At 48.2% G+C, this 20,428-nt stretch overlaps 1 protein-coding gene across 1 annotated transcript in view; it reads left to right on the top strand.

The window, feature by feature from the left end:
• DNAH9 (dynein axonemal heavy chain 9) overlaps positions 1 to 20,428 on the top strand; it is a 295,671-nt gene that overhangs the window by 252,742 nt on the left and 22,501 nt on the right. The window contains exons 61-66 of the mRNA XM_087825845.1: positions 226 to 374; positions 7,280 to 7,407; positions 10,378 to 10,605; positions 14,465 to 14,656; positions 15,695 to 15,886; positions 19,130 to 19,300. Of these exons, the coding sequence (XP_087681971.1) occupies positions 226 to 374; positions 7,280 to 7,407; positions 10,378 to 10,605; positions 14,465 to 14,656; positions 15,695 to 15,886; positions 19,130 to 19,300 (1,060 nt within the window). The remainder of the gene's footprint in view (positions 1 to 225; positions 375 to 7,279; positions 7,408 to 10,377; positions 10,606 to 14,464; positions 14,657 to 15,694; positions 15,887 to 19,129; positions 19,301 to 20,428) is intronic.

Below are 20,428 nucleotides of genomic sequence, written 5' to 3'. Positions count from 1 at the left end.
CCTGGGTGGGTGGGATGGAGGAGGAGCCCTGATCTAGGTGAGCAGGCTGGCAACTAGCAACACAGGTTTTAAGTGTTGACTTAGTAAGTGGTGCTGGGAGTCTGTCCTAGCTCTGTAACTACCAAGCCCATGACCTTGAGCACATCCTTCCATTTCCATAGACCTCTATTTCTCAAGTGTTATTCTTTTGTGACTGATACACTTACGTCGTTTTTTTTCTGGAAGAGATTTTGTTGAGGAGACATTAGGAAGCAAATATGTGGTGGGAAGAGCATTAGACTTTGCAACCTCATTTGAAGAATCCGGACCAGCCACTCCCATATTTTTCATCCTGTCTCCAGGGGTGGACCCACTGAAGGATGTGGAGAGTCAAGGTGAGAAGACTTCCTCTTGAGGCCAAGGCTGCCCAGTGCTCTTTTACTCTTTGCGTCTGTCGGTTTCTCTATTCCAGATTCCAGGTCATTACACAGTACTCAGCATCTGCTAACCAAGGTCACAGAAATCAGGGTCCTTGCTGAACCCACACCAGGGGGCCATTGCTCTAGGCTCCACAAGGTAGAATCCACAGTAGCAGGTTCTTGGGGAGACTGTCCCGCCACCACCCCTCCCCTTACAGGGGCTGGAGCTCTCATCCTGAAATACAAGCACGATCCTTTCACAGGCTCCCATTGCCCTCAGAAGGAGGTTCAGACTCCTTATGGGGCTTATGGGAAAGTCAGTCCTCCAGCTCCTCCCTATTTCTCCAGCCTGCTTTACATTTTTAGATTCCTGTTGTTGCTGTAACAAACTACCATAAACTTAGAAGCTTAAGATAACACTAATTTATTATTTTACAGTTCTAGAGGTTGAAAGCATAAATGGGGCTCCCTCTTTTCCTCATAAGGACCATTACAATTAGGTTGGGCTTACTCAGATAATCCAGGACTATCTCCCCATCTCCAGATCTTTAATTTAATCACACCTGCAGAGTCCCTTTGCCATGTGAAGTGACATACCCAGGTTCTGGGGATTAGGACCTGGACTCTTTGGGGGCTCATTATTCTGCCTACATTTCCCTGCCCCCTCTTGTGTACTCTACACAGCGGTCATTTAATTCCCCCCCAAAATTCTGTTTCCCCTTGGCATCCCCTTCACCAGGCTAGCATCTACTACAGGCCTATATGTCACCACCTCCAGGAAGCCCTACTTGACTTCCAAGGTGCTAGGGTCCCCTCCCATGTACTCCTAGAGCACTCTTCTTTCTGTGTACCACATCGTAATTCTCTAGTGACAATTGTGACTTCCTATGAGAATGACAGCTCCTTGGGACTATGTGTCCTTCTCACCAGAGTCTCCCCAGTTCCTAGCACTGTGCTTTCCATGTGATGGGCACGCAGTAAATACATTTGTTCAATGAAGGAATGAGCGAATGAATTACCCATTAAGGCTATGAAACTAGCAAAACTACAACATTTTACAAAGTTAAATAAAAACCTAACAGGTTTTTATAGATCCAGGTCTTCGTAGGCAAGAATCCAGACCATGAGCAGTCTGTTACTTGTTATGTACTAAAAGAGACCACAGCATAAGCCTGGTGTTTGGAGATAGATAAGATGAAGCCAACTTGGCCCCAAAGAACAGATAATGATCTGTAAAGGAAAAGAATGATCTTATTTACTAATTTAATGTATATTTTTGTAATCTCCTAAAAATTATAAGTAACATTTAAAAATATTTTTAAATACAAATAATAAAGAATTTCAAATGAAGAGCAACAGTTCCTGGCTCCAGCCCTTCCCATACCCAGCCCCCCATCCCAGACACTAGGCTTTTGCCCATTTCTGAATTTAGTCCTCTTGATAGCTACTTCTCTATTTCCTACTAATAATCTTTCATCACTCTTTTAGAATTTATCAATTTTCAATGTCTATTTATTTCCTAATATGAAAAACACAACTATAGCTCCCATTGCTGCCCACCAAGCCTCTCCCCTTTCCCCCCAAATTTTAACAGCTCTACTGAAATATAATTCTCATGCTATACAATTCACCCATTTAATGTATACAATTGAAAGTTTGTTAATATTTTCACAGGGCTGTGCTACCATCACCATAATCTAATTTTAGAAAAGTTTTGTCTTCCCCCCCAAAGTAACCCTGTATCTATTAGCAATCATTCCCTATTCCATCCCACCACCTCCCAGGCCTAGTCACCACCAGTTTACTTTCTGTCTCTAAAAATTTGCCTATTCTGGGCATTTCCTGCAAATGGAATCATATACCCATGTGGTCTTTCTTGTGTGGCTTCTTTCACTTAACACAATATATTCAAGTTGCATCCATGGTGTAGCATGAATCAGAATTTCATTCCTTTTTATGGCTGTTGTCACTCTTTTAATGAGTAGTCCTACCAGTCCCTGGAAGTTTTATTCTTTTCCTGCTGACAAATCTAGTTTCCTCATTTTTATTCAATAATTTCCTTTTGGGAAGCTTTTATACACCGGCTTATGAACAATTTCTTACTGTTCTTTGCCAGTTGACCTCCAACTACCCCATCACATAGCCTGAAGCTTTCTGTCACTTCAGGCAAGCTGACCCTCCCTACTCCATACTGATTATTAGTCTCTAAGTACATTATCTCAGCCTGCCCTTGGTTTAATCTTAACGCATATTTCCTTACCAGAGGCAATTTTGCTTTTCATCGGATAGAGATTGCTTAGTCACCTGTGCCTCTCCCTCTTTTTCTTCCTCCCCGCTGCCTCCTTGATGGTTTGGTTTATTTCGTAATGCACCCACTTAGAACATACACTCTGGTGGTATCCGTGCTCTCCGAATCTTGGGCCTAATCAGTTTGCCTGAGGGGCTCTTGTTCTCAAGTTTGGAACCCACATGACTGATTCAAACACTCTGCCCTATTTCCCCCGGCTCCAGCTGATTAACTAAACCTACTGTCTCTGTGCTGGACTGAGCCTGTTATCAGACAGTTCGCTGCTGTACTCCAGCTAGACTCCTAGCAAAGCTCGGCATCCTTTCCCACCTTCGAGTATGTGATTTCTCTTTTTAACTACTTCCCCTCTCTATCCCCTATTTCATCGAGGCAGTTCTTAATATTGGGTAGGGATTTAAAACCCTGAGAGTCAGCTGAAAGGTTTGTTCCCTTGTCCTAATATTAACCCCCTCAAATGCATGAACCCCCAAACAAACAAAATTCTGTGTAAGATTGTGGGGCTTCTCTAAGCCCCTGAAGCTCATCTATTGACACTAATTAGGAGTCTATTTTTTCTAGCGCTTCTGTGCGTCTCTGTCTCCTCCAGCATTTTCCTTCCTCAACAATTTTTAAGGAAGAGGAGGAGGCAATTTTACCACCTCTGTTTTAACATGAAACCTACCACATCCACTCCCACTCCTTTTCTTCTTGCCTTCCCAGATTAAGCCTCTAACAGTGCTCTAATTTTACTCTTTCCCTCTTTTCTCATTGCCTTCTTCCTAAATGAGCCAGACTTCCTTGTTTGCACAATGATTTTTGCTTTTTCTCCACCTAAAAGCAATCACCCACAAGAAGAAAAAATAAAAGGCACCCAAATTGGAAAGAAAGAAGTAAAACTATCATTATTTGCAGATGGCATGATACTGTATATAGAGAACCCTAAAGATTCTATCAGAAAATGATTAGAACTGATAAATAAATGTAGTAAGTAGAAAGATACAAAATAAATACCCAGAAATTAGGTGCATTTTTATACACCAATAATGAACTATCAAAAAGGGAAACTAAGAAAGCAATCCCATTTACAATTGCATCAAAAATATAAAATAGCTAGGAGTAAATTTAACCAAGGAGGTAGAAGACTCAGAAAATTAGAAGGCACTGAAGAAATTGAGGAAGATGCAAATAAGTGGAAACATATTCTGTGCTCATAGATTGGAAGAGGTAACATTGTTTAAATGTCCATACTACCCAAAGCAATCTATAGATTCAAGTAATTCCTTTTTTTAAAATATATCTTCATTGATTTCAGAGAGGAGAAGGGAGAGGGAGAGGGAGAGAGTCATTGATCAGCTGCTTCCTGCGCGGCCCCCGACTGGGGATCAATCCTGCAACCCGGGCATGTGCCCTGACTGGGAATCGAACCTCAATCTCCTGGATCCTAGGTCGAAGCTCAACTGCTGAGTCACGTCCAACCAGGCTCTATTTTTTAAAAAATAGTGTATTTCACAAAACAAAAACAAATAATACAAAAATTATATGGAATCATAAAAGACCCCAAATAGCCAAGCAATTTGAGAAAGAATAACAAAGTTGGAGGCATCACGTTACCTGCTATCAAACTATACTACAAGGCCATAGTAATCAAAACAGCATGGTACTGGCATAAAAACAGACACATAGATCAATAGAACAGAATAGAGAGCCCTAAAATAAACCCATACCTATGTGGTCAATTAATATTTGACAAAGGAAACAAGAAGATGCAATGGGGTAAAGACAGTCTAGTCAATAAATGGTGTTGGGAGAACTGGACAGATATGTGCAAAAAAATGAAACTAGAGCACCCTCTTACAACATATACAAGAATAAACTCAAAACAGATTAAAGATATGTGTATATATATATATACACACACACAAGACTTGAAACCATAAAGCTCCTAAAAGAAAACATAGGGAGTAAAATCTCTGACTGTCTCTTAGTAATATTTTTTATGATATATCTCCTTGGGTAAGGGAAACAAAAGAAAAAATAAACAAATGGGACTACAGCAAAGTAAATATTTTTTGCGCAGCAAAGGAAACCATCAACAAAATGAAAAGACAACCCCCTGAATGGGAGAACACATTTGCCAATGATATATGCAATATCCTAAATTTATAAAGAACTTATAAAACTCAACACCAAAAAAACAAACGATCCAATTAAAAAAAATGGGCAAAAGACCTGAATAGACACTTCTCCAAAGAGGACATACAGATGGCCGAGAGAAATATAAAAAGATGCTCATCATCACTAATCTTCAGAAAAATGCAAATTAAAACCACAATGAGATACCACCTCACAGTTGTCACAATGACTATCATGAATAAATCAACAAACAACAAGTGTTGGGGAGGCTGTGGAGAAAGGGGGGCCCTTGTGGACAGCTGGTGGGATGCAGACTGTGCAGCCACTGTGGAAAACAGTGTGGAGGGCCCACAAAAAATTAAAAATGGAGCTGCCTTATGTCCCAGCAATTTTTCTGGGTATATTCTCAGAAGAAATCCAAAACTAACTTGAAATTGGACCGATATGTGCAAAATAGACAATCAGTATATGATTGTCTAACAAACAAAACAACTAAAGGGAAAGAGAAGTTAAAGGCAGTGCAGCTCGGGCATGGGAGCCAGAGTGTGAAACAGTGTGAAGGGGAAGCCCCAGGAGACCGTGGCTGAGAGCCTCGGAGTTGCTGGCGGAAGGCCTCTGCGAGGTTGCCTCGGCCCATCTCGAGGCTTGAGCGCGGGGCCGTCATCTCGCTGAATGTCCAGGCGGGGCAGATCCCCTCAAATCCCCCTCCCGTCATCTCTGAGACCCATTTCTTTCTCTCCAGCCTCATGGGCCTGCCTCCGGCTAGCCTGACGCAGTGCTAGACTTCGTAGCTTTCAAACTAATCTCTTTAAGCCCCTCTTTCCCCATATCCTTCTCTTTCTAATAAAGAACAGAAACAGGCTCTTTTGTAAGTGGAAATGTCAGCAAGACTATCTCGTAATCCAGGCACCTTTTATCCTGATATATTCTCTGGAATAGGTTTTTTATACCCCTGGTTCTAAGGCTGATGTCAAATCTGTTGCCAGCAGGATGTATAGAGTTTAACAAGGTTATTTCTGGGGTGTCTCAGTTGAATCTATCATAACTCCTCACTGTAAAAAGTCATCTTCTTGCTTTGTCCCATCCAGGTGAAGGAGAGTTTATACTTTTTTTAGTATTTAAAAGAACTGCCCAATAGTGACAGTTTTCTTTAAATTTTCTAGCATGAGTATATATTGCATGTTCACTTTTAGTTCCTCTAAACCTAAAAATCTTATGTGCCAATTTTTATTATTTTTCTTTTTTTAATTTCTTATCTTTTCTCTTGTGTACTTCACCTTCCTAGAAAAATCACTCAATGATTTCTTCATGGTATTATACATTTTTATGATCCTTTTGTTTAAAAAATATTATGTCATTTCTGTAAACTTTATAGTATTTGGCTATAGCAAGTAAGACTGCTCCACTCTAAAACTGGCCATTTCTTTGGGGGAAGTTCTTCTGGGGCTGGAGGACAACTCCTGAGCGTTGGCCTTGCCTCAGCGATGTGGTTGTGATCATTGTGTCGGTGTGGCCATCCCCTTATTCCATTCCTAACACCAGCATCATCCAACAGATACATCCACTACAACATTCACACCTATGCAATGAAGCCCCTGCATGTCTTGCCTCTTTACTCTAATTCATGCAAAGTGATGAGATAAAACTTTTCTATTCATTGGGATTAATAGGGGAGGCGGTTAATATGGCATAAAGTATGGTAAGCCAGAACGACCTGAATTCTGCCCCTGCTGGCCACATATCCCAGCAAAATTCCAGGGAAAGTATATATACAGAGGACAAAGCACGTTAGGCAGGGCCACACCCATGCGCTTGCTACCCTGTGAGCCTTTTCAAATCAGCACCCTCTAGGGTGGTGGGCCAAGGCCTGGCCTTCAAAGGGAAGCTTTATGAAGAGCTTCAGCACTTCTATCCATTCTTGGGGATTCAGGGAGGAGGCAGGTGAAGCAGGTTTTGTCAAGACAAGTGCTGCTTTCTATTTGGGAATAGAACGCTGGAAGGCGTAGCCCTCTGTGGAGAAAGGTCAGCATGTGAGGCTCGGGCACACCTCTATGTGGGCTCAGGAACACCTCTGTGCGGCCTCAGGCACACCTTTATGTGAGGCCCGGGCACACCTCTATGTGGGCCTAGGCACACCTAAGTGTGGGCTCGGGCACACCTCTATGTGAGGCCCGGGCACACCTCTATGTGGGCCTAGGCACACCTAAGTGTGGGCTCGGGCACACCTCCATGTGGGCTCAGGAACACCTCTATGTGGGCTCAGGAACACCTCTGTGCAGGCTCGGGCACACCTCTGTGCGGGCCCGGGCACACCTCTATATGGGCCCAGGCACGCCTGTGTGCGGGCTCGGGCACGCCTGTGTGTGAGGAGTCCCATGGAGGTGTGTGCTTCCTAATGAACATTAAACAACACAGACCATCAGACACAGAGACAATAATAACAACTCCATACTCCTTTTAGGTAAAAAACTCGGATACACCTTCAACAACAGGAACTTTCACAACGTATCTTTGGGGCAAGGACAAGAGGTGGTGGCTGAGGCTGCACTGGATCTGGCTGCGAAGAAAGGTCACTGGGTTATTTTGCAGGTAAGCACCCTCCACCCTGAGCAGTGTCATTCTGGACCCCGTCCCTGTCCGGACCTCACGACGCAGCCTCTTCGCATCTCTTTCCTCTCTCCTCACCTCCTTTCCTCCACACCCTTGCCCCCCTTGATCAGTCCTCATTATCTCCCCAATCTTCTCCCTTGTGTGTTCCCCTCCTCTCCCCTCCCCAATAACTTTTCTCCCTCCTTTCCCCTGCTGTGGCCACTCTGCCTCTCTAAGCAGCTCCGCTTACAGCAGGAAGCCGGCGCCCCCTTGGATGCCTGCTCAGGAAGTTGGCACTCGGTTGAAGGCCATGCAGGGATTTTTTTGGCTGCTGATCCCCTCTCATGCATTTCATGGAACTTCCTTGATGTATTTTTCTGTTGTGTTATATGTTTGTTTGTTTTGTAATATGTTTTTATTGATTTCAGAGAGAGGAAGGGAAAGGGAGAGAGAGAGAGAGAGAAACATCAATGATGAGAGTCATTGATTGGCTGCCTCCTGCACACACCCTATTGGGGATCGAGCCCGCAACCCGGGCATGTGCCCTGACGGGGGATCGAACCCCATCTCCTGGTTCATAGGCTGATGCTGAACCACTGAGCCAGGCTGTTGTGTTATATGTTTTACGTTCTGGTTACATGCATGACTAGAACATCACGGTGTAACTAGAGCTTAGCCTCTTCACTGAGAGTTCATGCTAAGGTTGGAAATCTGGGCCCACTACTGGTAATTTCACTGGACGGTTACAAGAAATAACGGGCACCCCTCTTCCACTATGGCCTGTCCTCTTATTTCTTTTTTGTGCAACTCATATGGCTGCCGGGGCTGAGGCCAAACAAGTGCCTTACTCCTCTCTTTCTCGAGGGCCCATGGCTATGTGGAGATGACTCGGTGTATGGGTATGTCCTTCACTCCATTCTCTAGGGAAAGACCTTTCTTATTTACCTTTTCGCGCCTAGCACATTACTGTGGACACAGTAGACACTCAACAAAACCACCCAATGAAGAAATCAATGAAAGAAAAATAAGTGAAAAGGCCAGGCACTCTCATTCCACCTTGGCTTTGGTTTCTAGGAACTTCCCCCGTCTCCTTATAGTTCACTGCACTGTATTTTGCTGCTGGGTCTTCATCCTCAATTATTCTGTTATTTATTCAGAACTTAGCACCTGTCCATCCCCAGGGACCTGCCATTACCTGGGACTCCTTCTCTAGAGACAGCGGGTACCTCAGGAGAAAAACTGACAATAGCCGGGGGTTCCTCTCCCTCCATGTGGATCAGCATGGTGCTGGGGAAGGTGATCTCCCAGCCATCTCAGGCTCATTTGCCAAAGAGACACCCTGTGGGCAGCAGGGACCTTACGAACCCAGCCCGCAACCAAATGAACAGGGAGTGTTTCCTCCCCCAGAACCTACTGGCTTCTCAGGACCCCCACATCTTGTGCTGATGTGGTTTCTGAGAGCTCTTCAAGATTAAACTCAGAAGTCAGAGCTCCTGAAGAGGTGGCACAGGCACTCGCTTGTGCGTTGCTGGCACGTCCTGGCTGACAGAACCCTGCTCTCTGGGCAGCCCACTGAAGTTTCCGCTCCAAAACAGCGACTGTAAATGAATTTTTAGTTTAATATTTTCATTTCAACAACCTTTCAGATCCATTACCTTTGGTTATTTGCAGCAACTCTGTGAAATAAGTATGGCAAATATTACTGTTATTTCCCTTTTTTAGAAGAGAAAACAAGAGACCAGATGTCTGTGGCCCAAGTACTGTGTGTGCTCAGTGCCAATCTGCATACTCCTGGCTCTGTGAGCAGGCTGCCCCGAGTGTTTATCGAGGAGCTTCTACCTGGCCATTATAAGGAAACACACTGCGATGAAGCAGAGTGACTATGTTTACTAAGTAATAAATGTAGGTTTAGAGAGATAGACAGACGAACAGACAGATAAAAATCACAATGGGAGAAGAGAAGGGCTCGAAGACATAATAGGAGCCTGGCCTCGGAGGAGGGAGCATCTGTGAGCAGCAGCGACTCTGTGTAGGAAGGCAAGTTTGGGAACAACTAGCAGAATGGTTTGGAGAGAGGGAGGAGAAGCCAGGAAGCTTGCTAGGAGGAGTTTAAATCATTGCTTTTCAAATTGTACGGTACATACAAATTGCTGGAGGATCTTATTAAAATGCACGGAATCAGTGAGTCTGGGTGGGGCCTAAGAGTCTACATTTCTAACTAGCTCCCAAGCAATGCCAACATTGCCGGTCCATGGGCCTCACTTTAGAGCATCGGGAGTTCAATAATCCAGGTGTCAGAATGCAGGGATCTGAATTTGTTATGTAACCATGTGTTAAACTCTTTTTTTGTTGTTTTTTTTGTGGGGGTTTTTTAATCCTCACATGAGGATATTTTTTCCATTGCTTTTCAGAGAGAGTGAAAGGGAGTGAGTGTGAGAGAGAGAAACATCGATGTGAGAGACACATCAATTGGTTGCCTCCTGCATGCACCTCAACCAGGGCCGGAGATCGAGCTTGCAACCAAGGTACTTGCCCTTGGCTGGAATTGAACCCAGGACCCTTCAGTCCACAGGCCGACGCTCTAATGACTGAGCCAAACTAGCTAGGGCCCATGTGTTAGACTCTTCAAGGGTGGGCCCCCTAGACCAGCAGCATCAACATCACCTGGGAACATGTTAGAAATGCAAATTCTCAGGCCCCACACTAGACCTACTGAATCAGAAACTCTGGGGTGGGCTCCAAGAATCTTTGTTTCAACAGTCCCTCCAGGGGATTCTGATGCAAAGTCAAGCTTGAGAACACTGTGCTAGAGAGACTTGGGGCATCATGGGAAAGGGTTCAGTTGCAGGATACTAGGAGGTCCCCATTACTGGGACTCCCAAGACTGCTCTAGCTGCCTTCCTAATAACTGTTTACTGGCACAGAACTAAGCAAATGCCTATGTTTGGGGGGATCCATCCTTTCCACCAGAACATCCACCTGGTTGCCAAGTGGCTCAGCACCCTGGAGAAGAAGCTGGAGGAGCACAGTGAAAACAGCCACCCAGAGTTCAGGGTCTTCATCAGTGCAGAGCCTGCGCCCTCCCCTGAGGGCCACATCATTCCCCAGGGCATCCTGGAGAACTCCATTAAAATCACCAATGAGCCTCCCACGGGCATGCATGCCAACCTGCACAAGGCCCTGGACAACTTCACTCAGGTAAGGCCCTGGGAGGGAGGGAAGAAAAGCACCCCATCCCACAAAGAGCCGATTCAACTGGGGAGGAGAAGAGCACGCAGCTGGGGGCGGGGTGGGGACCCACTGGGCTATGGAGCAATGCCCTTAGTGGGCAAAATGTGTTCCCTTTGAGACTGACCTCCACCCTGTGGCTACTCAGTACAACCCAGCTCTCAACTCCTGGATACCCCTGGGGGACCAAGCTTAGGGTCTTTCTTTAGCAAGAGGTTTGGGGGAACTTGTGCAAGTCCACGTGTTAGCTAAATATCCCAAGACCGAAAAGGGCGTGTTACTGTACACCTAACTGATGTGATCCTTGGGTCACACACTTATTGGCTAAGCATACACTCTTCAGGCAGGGGGTTGATACATTCAGATGACAGCAGTTGACGTCCGTATGCACCATGGCTATCAAAGCTTCAAATACCATGGTGTCAGGTAGTGGCCATCTAGGCTTAGAATGTAACCATGTCTTAGACTCTTAAAGTGCAACCCGCAGAACAGCAGCATCAGCATCAACTTGTTAGAAATGCAAGTTCTCAGGCCCCCTCCCAGACCTACTGGACAGAAACTCCAGGGTGGGGCCCAGGAGTCTGCGTCCTAACGAGCTCTCCAGGGGACTCTGTCGCTCCACTTTGAGAACACTGCCGCAGGGAGAGGAAGAATATCAAATGCAGGCCACTACATCCCCGGAATTCCACTGCTGGGAATCCTCAGGCTCAGGTTGTGGAGTGTTTATTAAAAGTCAAGGCCGCCCCCATGCGTGGCTCACTCCCTCTGGAACGCAGCGCTGGAAAAGTCTGCTGCGCAGGCCTCTCTCACCTCAGGAAGGCTCCCTTTCTTCTGCTTCTACCTTGGCAGTTCTACCTTCCTGGGAAGGGAAATGCACGAGGTGTGACTATCAGGAGGGTGGGGGTCACGGGGGCCACTTTAAGGTTCATCCACTACGCCGGGCCTTGGCGGGGTCCGGAGGGATGGTTCCAGGATCTGTTGGGAAGGCTTTCCTCTCCGATGTCATAACAGCATCGGTGGGTCTCTGGCTTCGTGGGACCCGTGCAAAACTCACTGCAAGCCCCAGGTGGGTCATCTAGGTAACTTGAAACAGACCAACACGAACCAGCAGGACCAGGGGCCCTTGGGGGTCTGGTTCAACTCAAAATAAGATGAAGACCACTAGGCAGTCAGAGTCTCAGATTTTACTGAGGTGTGATGTCCCTCACAGTGTCGGAATCAAGCAGCCCAACCTGGAGAGGAAGCTGCCACAGAGATCGGAGAAGTGAAACTCGTCCAGTCTCCTTTTTCAGTCACCTTCCCAACCCAACTCCAAACACACAAAATGTGGAACAGAGAATGGGGGACATGACTGGGAGACTCGGGATGCTTCAGCTTGCTGCTTTGTTAGCCCCCTTTATAGGTGGCGAGGCTTTATAGGCACCCTCTTTATAGGCCAGGCTTTACAGGCGCCCTCTCTATAGGTGGCCAGGCTTTACAGGCACCCTCTCTATAGGTGGCCAGGCTTTATAGGCACCCTCTCTATGGGTGGCCAGGCTTTATAGGCGCCCTCTCTATAGGTGGCCAGGCTTTATAGGCGCCCTCTCTATAGGTGGCCAGGCTTTACAGGCGCCCTCTCTATAGGTGGCCAGGCTTTATAGGCGCCCTCTCTATATTTGGCCAGGCTTTATAGGCACCCTCTCTGTAGGTGGCCAGGCTTTATAGGCGCCCTCTCTATAGGTGGCCAGGCTTTATAGGCGCCCTCTCTATAGGTGGCCAGGCTTTATAGGCGCCCTCTCTATAGGTGGCCAGGCTAGCCCCAAGCAAAGACATTGCTGCCCTGAAGAGGCGCAGGGTTGCGCAACAAGGTGAATGCGCAAGATGCCACTTAGCTGTGCCCTTCAGAGTGGTTAGGGTGGTAAATTTTATGTTATGGATATTTAATCACAATTTTTAAAATCAAAAGTTGAACAAAAAGGCACCGGTTGTAGTTAGCTAGCTCTGCTGAAGGATGCAGTGGCCGATCCTCTCCAGTTCTGCCTTGAGGGTCTGGGACAGAGCCAGGAGGGGGGCAGCAGGTGCCTCGCATGCTACGTCTCCTAATAATTAATATTAAAACAGTATAGTGCCACTGGGTTATTGTCATCTACAGCACACCTGGTGCCATCATCCCAGCATCCCCGGGCCGTGGCTACAGAGTTGATTTCCCAGCAAGGCCGAGGTCGGTCTGGCTCTCAGGCAACTGGGGAGTCATCCCAAGAGCTGCTGGCTTTTCCTGATTATTCTGTCCCTGCCGCAGCTGGGTTTTTTGACCATTTATAACCATCTTCAGTAGCACATTCCAAGGAAGAGGGATAGACCTATGGTTATATTCATTGTTTAAGTGAGTTCTAATTCCACACACACACCACTATTCACTCTGTCTCTTCAGAGCCCTATTTTAACCATTTAAGGGACAAATTGCGGAACTGAGCTCTTGCCCTGCTTCCCTGAGAGCTGTGCTGTTTGGGGTGATCATTTTATTCTGACTTTTGAGTGCACCACTGTCAGCCAATTTCAGCTTTTTCATACATGATTTCTTGTCGTTGGGCTTAGAGGCATTTTTCAGCAGGACCCAATTTTTTTCAAATGTGCCTTTCAAAAGGGAAAAAGGAAGCACTCTATGTGTCCACAGAGAGCTCCCCTGTCCAGAGAGCAGTTAATAAATTCTTGTTTGCCCTCTACACCACCTCTGACCTCTCACACCTATATCTTCATGGCACAATGGTGCCCAACGAAGGCACCAGGGTGATCCCCAAATAACCAAAGGGAGATTAAGATTGTGTCTTGGGTTTTCCATGGGAAAACCAGATGTACCAGAAGCTTAATCTGTCCTGTCCCCTCTGCTCCTCCTGCCCACGTGAGCAGTCCTAGGACCAGTTCTCAGAAGAAACCCCAGGACTGACCCCAGCCCCCTTGGCATGAACTTTGAAAGTGCCTCCCTGGCTACACCTGCACCATCGGGCTCCTTCCTGAACGGAGGGCCCTCCCTCCGAAGAAACGTTTAATTCCAAAGAATCCAGGGGTTCTCGTCCTACCATCCCTTCAAAGTGCACGTTTCCCGTCCCCACTGTTACACCGTCCCCCTGAAAATCCACCAACCACGAGCCCGTTGCCTCCCCCTCGGACCACCTCCTGCTGGTCTCTTCTCCCTCCTGTCCCCTCCATCTCTCTGGAGCCCACCTTCTCCGCCCGCTGTGCGCTCTGCAGCCAGGACCCCTCGGCGCCCTTGTCCCTGCAGCTGCGTGTCCGTAGCCCGCTCGGTTAGGCTGGTGGCTGGATCCCCATGCTCACTCCACACCGCGGCTCCCCCAACAGTGACCGGGACTCAGCCACACGGGCAGGAATTACCCCTCCGAGGGCCCGGGACGGCTAAGAAAAGCATGGCAGGAAGGGAAGAAGTGAGGGGATGCTGTGGGAGTCCCCACCCCACACAACGCAACATGAGTGTGACAGACGCAACCCCCCCCCCCCCCCCCCCCGGTCACTTCCCTGTTCTCCATTAGCTCCGCTTGAGGACTGAATTAGCAGGTCTACACGTGCCAACTTTTACCGTAAACGAAGCCGCACTGTAAGCTGGACGCGAGCCTTCGCTCAGATTCTAAAGGAAACCTCAGCCCCCCGCAGGGTCCCCTCAAGCCCGAGCGCACGCCTGTCCGCAGTGCAGCCTGTGGCCCTGCTGTGGGGAGCGCAGACCCTGCCCAGGTCACACTGAAACTCTACCCAGAGCCACCCCAGGCCCCCGACCCCACCCGGCCCTGCGCACAACAGCAGCTCTGTGCTGACATGGGAGGCGACACTCTCCTTTCAGGACACCCTGGAGATGTGTTCCCGGGAGACGGAGTTTAAGAGCATCCTCTTTGCCCTCTGCTATTTCCACGCGGTGGTGGCCGAAAGACGCAAGTTTGGGCCCCAAGGGTGGAATCGCTCCTACCCCTTCAACACCGGGGACCTCACCATCTCCGTCAACGTGCTCTACAACTTCCTGGAGGCCAACACAAAGGTGACGGTTCCAGCCAGCTCGGGGCAGGGACGGGGCGGGGGGGGGGCACAGAACACACCCCGAGAGAGGAGTGGGGCCACGCGAGCTGTACCGGGTGGCCAACCCCAGGACCAGGACCAGCAAGAGGCCTGGAAACCAAACCTGGGTCTCTGGCCTGGTGTGAGCCGGTCCGTGAGCATTTGACCCAGGGCCCGGCCACCCCCGTGTGCTCTCAGCTTTGCAGGGGACTGTGGTTGGCAAGACGCGGCCCCACGCTCACCTGATACAAGTTCCCAAATGTATTAGCTGAGGACGCAGAACTTCTCTGTCACACCAAAGTTAAAGAGGCCAAGTCCTCGTTACACCTTGGTGCCTTCCCTCTCCGTCCGACGTTCCTGTTTCACAGGACACTGACACCGACAGTCCACGCTCTTCCGTTTAAGGGAACGTCACACCATCCGGGCTCTTCTGGCTCATAGACCAAATGCAGCGTCCACAAGGCCTCCTCCTTCCTGGTGGGGAAGTGAGTGGGGCTCAGGAGCCCTGAGCACGCCCCTGCCTCCAGCTCCAGGGATCCGGGAAGCACCCCCTACCCCTCGTAGCTCCCCTCCTCCATTTGTTGCCCTTGGACAAGGCTTCCCCGAAGGCAGGGTGCGGGTGGGGCTTCCTCCACAGCTTCACCCGCCTTGAACTTGCCCGCTGCAGTTCATTCACTTTGGACTTCCAGGAGACAGTTAATTAATACGCTAATTAATGGCAGGAAATTAGAAAAGTACGCTGGTTCCTATTTTCTTCCATTTGACACTTGCCTGTCTATAGGACTTGTCGGTAGAGCCCGCCTCCACTGCCACGGTTAAGGACCCCGAAAGAGGGAAGGTATATATTCGAGGGGTGAACGCCTCACCCCTCGTCACCCGTTGATGTAAGGCTTCGAGCATTTAACGAGCTCATACATGTACCTGTCTCTTCTGGGGACTGGGGTGCCAGGTAATAAAACACTGCCACACGCGAGGCCAGCCCCGTGCCTGTGTGGAGACTTTTCTTCTGCCTGTCTCTCAGGTCCCCTATGATGACTTGCGTTACCTCTTTGGAGAGATCATGTATGGAGGCCATATCACTGATGACTGGGACAGGAGACTGTGCAGGACGTATCTGGAGGAATTCATCAAGCCAGAAATGCTTGAAGGAGAGCTGTGTCTGGCCCCAGGGTTCCCACTCCCAGGCAACATGGACTACAATGGTTACCACCAGGTAAGGCTCGCTCTGTCCTCAGGACAGCACCGTGCTGCCCACGGGGACCCGGGTCCTCCTTCAGCACTGCCCTGCGTGGCTCGGGGATGCTCACGCAGGGCCCGGAAGGGTGGCTTACATCGCCGAGCAGATACCAAGTGTGACTGTCAGCCCCGAGTTTGCTCAGTGCAATTTGAGAGCTATGGGATTTCTAGCCTCAACTTCATGATACAGCTGAGCTTTTGGAGATCATTTATTGATTTCAGAGACGGGAGGGAGAGGGAGAGAGAGAGAGAAACATCAATGATGAGAGTCATTGATCGGCTGCCTAGCACACAACCCCGGCATGTGCCCTGACCGGGAATCGAACCTCGATCTCCTGGATCCTAGGTCGATGCTCAACCGCTGAGCCACTCCGGCAAGATCTTTTTATTCTTGAGGTTTGGCTCAATAATTCTATTTGTTTTTCTTTTCTACAAATAACATCCAGGGCATTCATTTGATTGTTTTCATTCAGGATGCTGGCAAAGCCATCAGGAGCAAACTTTCAGGAATGAACTCAGCTAATTTTTGCCAAAGTGTATCGCAGGGATTCTAAACCTCTTCCACCATCTCTCCTGTTCTTTCTTGGTTGCTGTGAACACAGGCATACGTGCCCACATACACATACCAAGCAAAATGTTCAAACAGAGCTTTTTTATATTATTACTTTGGGGTTTTATTTTGCTGTTACTAAAGCTATTTTTAAGGTGCTCATCTTTGCCTATTTAACCTGTCATGGAAAATATATTAAAATACAATTTTTTTTAAAAAAACTGTTTTCAGTAAAAACACTCAAAAACATTCAAACAGATGGAGGCTAAATAGCATGCTATTAAACAATGAATGTGTTACCAATAAGATCAAGAAAGAAATCAAAAACTTCCTGGTAACAAATGAAAATGAACACACAACCACTCAAAATCTATGGGACACAGCGAAAGCAGTCCTGAGAGGGAAGTTCATAGCCCTGCAGGCCTCCCTCATAAAGCAGGAAAAATTTCTAGTAAACTACCTAAGTCTACAATTTAAAGAATTAGAAAGCTCGCCTGTGAAGCCGTCCAGACCAGGGCTTTTGTTTGCTGGGAGTATTTTATTCCTGCTTCGATTTCATCAGGTGTTATTACCCTATGCAGGTTTTCTGATTCTTCCTGATCCAGTTTTACATGATCTCACTCATATGTGAAACCTAATGAATAAAACAGACTGAGGGACAAAACAGATCCAGAGACACAGAAGCATGGAACAGACTGAGGGATCTCAGTGGGAAGGCGGGGGTGGGGGAGTGGGTGGGGAGAGATTAAACAGAGAACTTATATGCATATATGCAAACCCATGGACACAGACAATAGTGTGGAGAAGGCCGGGGGGGGGGGGGGGGTGTGGATGTGGGGTGGAGGGGATCAATGGGGGAAAAAGGGAGGATATCTGTAATACTTTCAACAATAACAATAAATTTTTTAAAAAATATATATTTATTGCTTGACTTTTGAAGATGCCTAAAAGAACTTTGATTACCAAAGTTGAGGGAAATACTGTTCATAAAAACATTAACTACAAGCTTTTAAATTTTTTAATTCATAAAATTTAAGAAGGTAAGTCATAAAAGTCATTCAATCCAGAAAAAAATGGACCTATGAAAAGAAATTAAAAACAATAGGACTCAAAAAAATAAGAGGACTTTTTATTTAATCCCCACCCGAGGATATTTTTTCCACTGCTTTTTCAGAGAGAGTGGAAGGGAGAGAGGAGAGAAACATGGATGTGAGAGAGACACAGCGAGTGGTTGCCTCAGTTGCCTCCCACACGCGCCCGGACCAGGGCCAGGGACTGAGCCTGCAACCAAGGTACTTGACTGGAATCGAACCCGAGGCCCTTCCCCTCTAACCACTGAGCCAAACCAGCTAGGGCAAGAGGATTTTTTAAAAACTACTTGACCAAAAGTCTTCAAGGCTTTAGCCAAGAAAATTGTGCACGAGCGTCCCCTAGTGTCCCCTAGTGGGACAATTCGACAAGCAGCTGGAGCAGCTTGGTTGCACACTTGCAAGTAACTGAGGTAGATTTTCCTTTTCTCCGCCCCTCCCTCGATCTGTCAGTTAACAGGGTTGCAGGGAACCTAGCAAGAAGCCCAGGAGTGTGCTGGCTGCTGGAAGAAATGCAAAAATGAGCACGCAAACTTGCCTTTAAGGGATATTTTACTTAGACTAGACATTACTAACACCAAGAAATCATTAAACTCAAATCCGGAGCTAAACTCAGGGATATTTTCTCACCATAATAGAAAGAATTGTACTCAGAGGATATTCAGAGAAGAAATTGAGCCTTAAAAACTGAGGAAGATTTTTAGGTCCTGCAGGATGTGGCCCACCCTGACTGGCCCCTGACACATGCAATTTGGGTGACACACTGTTTTAAAAAAATTTTATTTTAAATATATCTTTATTGATTTCAGAGAGAGGAAAGGAGAGTGAGAGAGATAGAAACATCAATGATAAGAGAGTCATTGATCGGCTGCAGCCCGCAACCCGGGAATGTGCCCTGACCGGGAATCGAACCCCTATCGCCTGGATCCTAGGTCGATGCTCAACCGCTGAGCCACGCCCGGCCGGGCTGTTTTAAAATTTTTAAATGAGAGTACTTTTCGCCAGAGGCAGGACCTCTCCCGTTCTCGCAAAGCTAGCCCTGCGTCCCAGTTCACACGTTTATTTTGCATGCGTTGTCCCGTGTTCCTGTTTAGGTTTGTCATCCCTGGTTTAGCTAAACAGGGGAGAGGAAAGTAATTCAAGGGCAAGAGGTCTGAGGTCCTGGACGAGCTTGAGAAAAAAACACCAGGTGGGGTTCAGTATTTCTACATGACTCGAGGAGCTCTCCTTGCGTGTGGAAGGCGGGGGGGGTGTCGGGGAGCACGGAAGGGGTGAGACTGGAGATGCATAAAATCCCCTAAGCTCCCCCGACAAGACAATGATGTCACGAATGCGGGAGTTCTGGAGGACTCGCCCAGCGCACAGGCATGAGCGGCGTGGAGGAAAGGAGGGGCCAGGATGCCACTAATCGGTGGCGAGCAGCGGGCAGCCGGGTTGGTGAGCAGTGTTCACCTGGAGGGCCGAAGGGCCCCCGCAGCCTGGGCCTCCTCTGGCCCACGGACTGCGCTTTGGAGCATGAACCAGGGTGGGAGGTGGGAGGTGTCTCAGCTGCTTTCTAAGGAAGCCTGCCCTTGCCTTTCAGTACATTGATGCCGAGCTGCCCCCCGAGTCTCCGCATCTCTACGGCCTCCACCCCAACGCGGAGATCGGCTTCCTGACCCAGACCTCAGACCAGCTCTTTCGCACGGTACTGGAGCTGCAGCCCCGGGACAGCCAGGCCGGCGAAGGAGCAGGGGCCACGCGAGAAGAAAAGGTACAAGGAGGGGTTTCCGAGATCACTCTGGGGGCCGAGGGCTGCAGGCGGAGACCTTGTCCCACTGGCCGGTTGGCCGAACACAGCACAGACCCTTGTGCACACCTTCCCCCCCACGCGCCCGGGACATGCCCGCCCTTCAACCCAAGAGCCCCTCCCCCTGCCCAGTCACGTCACCACCCAGGCCATCTGGTTACATCCTGGGAAGTCGCGGCCATTGGGTTTGGCAGTTTGCTTTGCTAGGGCACCTATTTAATTCAGCGTGTCGGCAAAGTGAAGGAAGTGCGTGAGTGGTTTGGGAAGCTTGAAACTGGCTCCATGATTCCTTGGGAAACTAAGTAATGAGGTGGGGAGCTGTCCCCCAAATCCTCCACCCTCATTCCACCTTCCAGATGCTCCGTGGACTCTCGCATTTTCCTCCCTCACCTCTCTGTGGACCACGTGTAGTCAGAGAGCCTCCTAACGCACAGTTACTGCTACTAAGCCGGGATCCCTGACATTTCAGGAAGGCAGAGGGGGGTTATGGGGTGGAAAGCAGACCAGGGTGAGGGATGGGTTTGGGGACAACCAGAGGCAATGCAAGGGCAGAAAAGCAATGAGGCACCCAAATGTAATTTCTCTGTGAAGTTTTTCCTAAGACAAGCTAATCCATCCTGAGGGATGCACCCCCTTCACTCCCCTCCACCCCGCAGCGCTGCTCAGATTCCTCTAAGAGACTCCATTGGGTTTATGAGGAAACATTCCTGGAAGACTAAGGACTGAGAAACCTGGGAGCCATCAAACTTTTAGGCCCTGGGGATTTGCACCCTCGCAATTTGAGGCAGGTGAGAATACTTTGGGGAAGCGGCCTGTAAATCACACTGCTCGGGCTGCCCCGCCAGCTGATGCATAAGACATAACCTGAGAACAAAAGGAAGAGAGGGAATTTTACATTACCCAGAGTCTGAACCGTGTAGAGTGGAAAACACTCCCAGCCCTAAAGATGGAAAAGGCCGAGACAATATAGACAACAGGCAGGATTCCCCAGGCAGCATTCAAAGGAGATTCTAGTTCTTGTAACTTTCTTACCCTCTTCTTCCAACTAATTCAAGAAATAATGAGTGTGCCTGTGTGTGTGTGTGTGTGCAC

This window comes from Miniopterus natalensis, chromosome 17, assembly GCF_054644295.1.
Source record: "Miniopterus natalensis isolate mMinNat1 chromosome 17, mMinNat1.hap1, whole genome shotgun sequence".
In the NCBI taxonomy this organism is placed as follows: domain Eukaryota; kingdom Metazoa; phylum Chordata; class Mammalia; order Chiroptera; family Miniopteridae; genus Miniopterus; species Miniopterus natalensis.
The sequence above is the reverse complement of the archived record's forward strand: the minus strand, read 5'-3'. Positions and strand labels throughout refer to the sequence as shown.